Genomic DNA, 6,553 nt, shown 5'->3' with positions numbered 1-6,553 from the left:
TTGATTAAATAAATTTATAATAAAAATCTGATTTTCTAGGTTAAAATAATTATTAAATTAAATAAAAGTTTGAGAACCACATTTTTTTTTCTCTGATGTTTTAATTGCTCCATGGATAGGGTAATCTAAAATTTTCAAATTCATTTGAATTATGCCTAATGAGTTATGAGTGGAGAGCCCCAAGGACAAAATGGTCTTTTTAAATTCTTGTGCATTAATCAAAATTTAGGCTTAACTAAAGAGAGAAATGGGTAATTTTGATCCTAATGAATTCTTTTGGATGATTGAAGCATAATGGGTTAAAAGGTAGAAACTAATTTCCCACTTTTCCATGAAAAGAGTAAAATCATAATTTTCTAAATTATCAAGGTTTGGAAGTTAATCAAAATTAGATGATTATGAAGTGATGGGATTATGCTAGGAGGATGACAGTTTTCTTATTTTAAACCCATAGTTAATGATAATATGATATGTTAATAGGGATATGTATCACATAAATTCAAATTTTCATAATCGCCAATTCTCCCATTGAGATTGTTTAGGGCTTGGTGGTGATCTAAGCTATATATGTAAACTTGCATGATGGGATTTAGAAAGGAAACATGATTCATGATAAACACTTCTAAACACTATGAGCCTAAATTTTATGGTGGGTAAAAAATATTTAATGACTTAAACTTGCCTCTGGGGAATTCACCTAGATAACTCTTAAGTGAATTATCAATTGATCAACAAAGTTCCCAAGTTCCCTACCTTCGGGATGATTAAAATGTCAAAGTTCACCGAGTAATAAAGTTCCCTACCTTCAGGATGATTAAAATGTCAAAGTTCACCGAGTAATGAAGTAATTTTAATTTGACCTTTTATTATTAATGGAACTATATAATAAGTTCAAATTGAACTCGAAATTTTTCAAGAGATCTTTAAAGTGGTTCAGGGTCATTCCCCGAACACTTTGGAATCTCTTGGATATTTTGGAGGAAAAATTAAACTTGCTATATTTGGTTCTAAAATCATTCACTAAGATCTTTTCGAAATTCATTGAGTCATAGTTTGAGAGTTAGGAAACAACACCTTTGTCTACTCTTGCAATTTATTTAAATTCTATAAAATTATATACATTTTGCGAAAGCTAACCTTCCAGCAGTAATGCCGAGAAGATGGCTGGTACGCTTTTAAAAGTGTTATTTAATTTTTACCATTTTAATTTCTGCAATTTACTTTTGCTGCAAAATATTTTAGCTGCTTGGTTGTGCACCTTACCTTACATGAAAAAACTAAAACCATTTAAAAAATTAATCAACATTTTCAAAAATCTAAAACAAATTTTTTGAAAGGTTACAATAAATACTTTAAAATATCACTAAACTTAAAACATCCTTTTGAATTTACGGGAGTCCCTCAAAGAAGGTAACTCACGGTTGCTAACGAGATCTTTTATGTTTATCTCTCGGGTTAAATAAGTGTAACAACTTGTTTAAGCTAAGTAAATTCAAAAGAAAAAAGTGATACTGGAACGAGTGAACCATGGGATCTTAATCAATGTTGCTTTAATCAACTTTAATTCCCCTGATTGAACTTAAACTTTTAATTTAAACTTTTAAATTTTAGACTTTAGGACTGCTACTTCGCCGAGGAGCCTAGAGCTAGCTTTGTGGGCAGCCTTTCTACAATAGTATGAGAATCTACAATAACACACCTTTCCTTAAAATGAAAAAACAAGCTATAGGATTTCAAGGTTGTCCGTCTAATATGACATCAATCCTCAACTTTTTCTTTAGACCTTTGTGTGGCTCTACTATAAAATTTAAGCCCTAACTTTTTTTAGGATTCTAAGGTTATCGTTCATCACAACCAAAATCCTCACATCTTCTAGGCTATTTGTGTGACCGTCTCATATAAATGTAAGCCTTAACTAATAAAATTGCTCTAACTACTAAATTGCTAGGATGTAACATTCAAATAATTATTCTCAAAACTAAAGCCAAACCATAAGATAGCTTGGGAATTCATCAAGGTTCTTCTTAGGATCCATGAAATCCCCTTCTCAGGATCCATGAAATCCCCTAGTTCTTCTTCCTTTGGATTTCATAATAAATGGTCCAAATTTGAGCTAAACTCATTTCACACCTCTTTGTCCAATCATATGAAAGTCTTATCCTTTTGAATCCATATAGAAAATACCCCAAGATTTTTATCAAGAGTTTTGTGAGGTGGCTTAAGTTATCTGAGATGTATTTATTATAAGGGCTTGCCATTATTGGAAACTTTTAATAGCCCAGCTTAATATAAACCTTATTTAACATTTTGTAATAAATAGGGGAACTTGTCGGTCAACATAAAAAATGGTTTTTTGCAGACTTAAATAGATGTTATAAATTCTTTAGTTTTTTTAATCAAGCCTCAGTAGTAAATAGTGTGCCTACTTTTCGTGATAGATGCATTGCTTGTGGTATTAGGCTCATTTATTTAAACTACTGAGGATATTTGATCAGTTCAGTCTTGTATTTTCAAAATTTAAAATACTAATTTTCCCAAATTATATATATATATATATATATAGACAACATTCAGTCTGCTGGTCTTTTTGATTTGGGGTTTATAGGCCCTAAATTCACTTGGAGAAGGGGCAAGATTTGGGAAAGGATTGATAGAGTTCTGGTAAATGACATTTGGTTTAGAGAGTTCCTACATACTTCTGTCCAGCACTTGGCTATGAGTGGGTCTGATCATAGACCCTTCCTTATTCAAATTTCTTCATCCTCTTCTAATACTAAAGCCAAATTTAGATATCTTAACATGTGGTAAATGCATGGGGATCTTATTAATCAAGTATCAAAGGCCTGGACTGATGTCCATCATCACATACCAAGTATCAAGCTTTAGCTTTTACATAAAAAAGTCAGCAAACATTTGGATGTTACATAAAAAAGTCAGCAAACAGCTCACAAATTGGAATTGGGAGGTGGTGGGGAAAGTCCTTAAGAAAGTCCTTGAAGCTGACAAAATGTTTTGCATTTAGAACAACTCTTATCTTCTGACATGGGGTCTAAAATGGATCTTCAGTTAGCCAACGAAAACTTATTGGTTCTGATCAACATGCAAGAGGCTCTCTATGCCCAAAAGGCAAATAAAGCCAGGTTTTGTGAGGGTGACAGAAACTCTAAATATTATCATGCTTGCATAATTAAAGGAGGAAAAGCAACACAATACACAAAATCCTTTCTCAGGAGGGTCACTGGATTTCCAATGCTGATGGAATTGCTAATGATGTTGTACATTACTTCCAAAAAATGTTCAGATAAAATTCATCTTCTCACTCAGCCATTAATGATACACTGTTTGATCAGGAAAAGGAATTCACTAAAAGTCTATCGCTTACTAACATTCCTGATGAAGAAGAAATTTGGGAAGCTCTAAACTCCATTGACAGCACAAAGGTGGCTAGTCCTGATGGTTTTACTGATGATTTCTACAAAAAGGCCTAGCTTATTGTGAAGTGTGAGGTTATTGCCACTGTCCAAAGTTTCTTCTGGGGGGCTGACCTCCCTGAATAATTTTCCTCTTCTACCATTACGCTGATTACACTGGTCCCCAAGTATAAAACTCCTTGCAAATGAGATGATTTCAGACCCATTAGTCTTACTTCTGTCATTTCCAAGATAGTCAGTAAAGTCTTGATCCAAAGATTACAACCTCACCTAAACAAGCTCATTTGCAGGAATCAGTCTGCTTTCATCAGGGATAAAGGCATTGTTGATAATGTGCTTTTGGCCCAAGAATTGGTACTAGACTTGGACAGAATCAATAGAGGAGGCAACTTAATTTTTAAATTGGATAGCAAAAAGGCTTATGATACAATCAGCTGGAAGTTCATTGAACAGGTTCTGGTTGCTAGAGGTTTCTCACCCTCCTTTGTCTCTCTAATCAACAGATGGCTGTCCAATAATTTTCATTTTATCTTCATCAATGGATCTTCTCATGGGTTTTTCAGTGCTTCCAGAGGTATAAAACAAGGTGACCCCCTTTCCTCTACTATTTTTATCTTAGCTTTTGACTACTTATCTAGAAGTTTAAATGAGTTGGCATCCAGGAAACCCCATTCTCTTTATAGCCATAGATTTCCACCTTAATTAATCATTTGGCCTTTGCTGATGACATCCTTACCTTTACAAAAGCTTCTAAAGTTGTTGTTAAACTATTCATGCAGAATCTAGAGACCTTTCAGGATGTTTCTGGAATGAAATTAAATAAACAGAAGTGCATCTCCATATTCAGTAAGCATTGCAAAAATGATTTGAAGATTTGGGTTATCGATTTCACTGGTTTCAAAAATAGTCACCTTCCAATGAAATATCTAGGGGCTTTTCTTATCAAAGGAAGAACTAAGAACATTCAATTTGATCACATAATTGACAAGTTCCAAAGTAAATTGCAAGCATGGGAGAATTCCTTTTTATCCAATGGGGGTAGGATCACACTCCTCAAAAGTGTTCTATCTGCTTTACCATCCTATCTACTGCAAATGAACATTCTGAAAAAGTCTTCTTAGAGATTGTTAGAATGGATCTTTAATAGATTCCTTTGGGCTAGCCATAGGAAGCAAAAACACTGGACTTCTTGGTCTAAGGAGTGTAAACCCTTTGAGGAGGGTGGGTTAGGCTTCAAGTCTTTCTCCCAAATTATGCACACTAATTTTTGCAGACTCTGGCTCAAATTTAAATTTAAGTCCTCCCTATGGGCTGATTTCCTTTGGGGCAAATATTGCAAGTATCAACACCCCACCCAACTCTCTGTGGGTATAAAGGATTCCCCCATTTGGAAAAGGTTGTTAAAAGTTAGGAAGGATGTTGAACAATTGTATGTCTCGGAAATTGGCGAGGGCTTGGTTAACATCTGGTGGGACAATTGGTCCTTGGAAGGCTGCCTTCTTCAGGATCATAATGCTTCAGCTGCTCCAGTGCTTGTGAAAGACATATGGGTTCATGGCAAGTGGAACCTTACTCCAATTCTTCCTTTCTGCAGCCCTTCTCAACTATCCAATATTCAGAAGCTATTTGTAAAACCTGGAGTTAAAGACATAATAGCTATAAAAAAGAACCCAATCCCTTCTCAGCCTCCCCAACTGGTGGTACACTGGGGTCATACAATCTGGAATAAATTTCTCACCCCATCCATGTCTTTTTTCATATGGAGACTCTTCTTAAAACTGATTCCCACTGATGATATTTTGAAATTGAAGGGTCTGAGGGGTCCTTCCAGATGCACTTTTTGCCAGTCCCAAGAGGAAACTATTACCCATCTTTTCTTTGACTACACCTGGGTACAGGAAGTTTGGCCTTTTGTGAATGGTAAACTCATGATCTCAACAATGAATCTAACATGGAAGGTTTTTTATATTTTCTGGTCAGATTGGAGGGGATCTAATCTTTAGGACATCCCCAACATTGTGGCTTTGTTATGACAACTCCCATCTTGATCCTATGAGGGTGGGTCTCAATTATATTGCTTTTATTCAAAAACTAATTAAATTTAAAAAGTTTGAGGCTGTGTTGGATATTAGTCCTTTTCTCAAGCCACATATTTCCAAATTTGTGACAATTTGTTGGACCCTCCCAAAGTTTGGCTGGACCAAAATTAACAGTGATGGGAGCCACAAATCTTAGTCTGCTGGCATTGGTGGGGTATTCAGGAACCATGAGGGGAAATGTATCTTATATTTTCAATCTTTTGTTAATGCTTTTGACTCACTTGAAGCAGAATGTCAAGCTGTATTTTGGGCCATCACCTTTGCCAGATCTTGCCTGTTAGATTAGTTATGGGTAGAATCTGACTCCTTGCAACTTATTAACATTATCCATGGGTCTTCAGATACTCCATGGTATTTAATCAGCTGGATCTCTGGTATTCATCAATTACTTAAATTTTGCTCTATCAAGTTCTCCCATATCCAAAAAGAAGGAAATAGACCATCCAATTGGCTGGCTAGAAGGGGGCTCTATATTGAAGAACCTTTAGTGAGTAGAAGGATTCCTCCCCCACTGGACTTTCTTTTATCCAGTGATATGTTGCCTCTCCCTTATATCAGATAATTTCTGTTGTTGGTTTGAGAGGTTGCCTTCCTTGATATAGGCCCTCTCCTGTCACCTTTTTTTCATTGCCCTTGTATTTTGATTTGGTTTCATTAATGAATTGAATCTAGGCCCATTACTTATATATATATATATATATATATATAACGCAACTCGTGGCTCCTTATGCGTTAATAAAAAAGATTACAAAATAATGGAGGGATAGTGGATCCCCATCTAAAAGCAAAATAGAATACTTCATGATCCTAGAGGTTCCACTATCCACATTACAACCCCACGCATAAAAAATCAAAAGAACATGCAAATTTACTAAAATATACTAAAAGAAAAAGTATACCCAAAAATTACATGTACACCAAAACCATTTTGAACTGTAGTGGAGGAGAGAAAAGTCAATTTGAGGCTACTTTGTCTAGTGAAATCAACAAGAAAAATAGTCCACGCCTGCAAACAACTAAGTA

At 35.1% G+C, this 6,553-nt stretch overlaps 1 protein-coding gene across 1 annotated transcript; it reads left to right on the top strand.

Annotated features, from left to right (window-relative positions):
- The first annotated feature begins 3,042 nt into the window (after positions 1 to 3,042).
- Positions 3,043 to 5,811, top strand: LOC110033176. The gene is made up of 5 exons (XM_020737079.1): positions 3,043 to 3,140; positions 3,722 to 3,884; positions 3,995 to 4,005; positions 4,828 to 5,389; positions 5,761 to 5,811. Exons 1-5 carry the CDS (start codon positions 3,043 to 3,045, stop codon positions 5,809 to 5,811), a joined length of 885 nt encoding a protein of 294 aa, XP_020592738.1.
- The last annotated feature ends 742 nt before the right edge of the window (positions 5,812 to 6,553 follow it).

The sequence above is a fragment of the Phalaenopsis equestris genome, unplaced genomic scaffold (assembly GCF_001263595.1).
Source record: "Phalaenopsis equestris unplaced genomic scaffold, ASM126359v1 Scaffold001109, whole genome shotgun sequence".
Taxonomy (NCBI): domain Eukaryota; kingdom Viridiplantae; phylum Streptophyta; class Magnoliopsida; order Asparagales; family Orchidaceae; genus Phalaenopsis; species Phalaenopsis equestris.
This window is presented reverse-complemented; position numbering and strand designations above follow the sequence as displayed.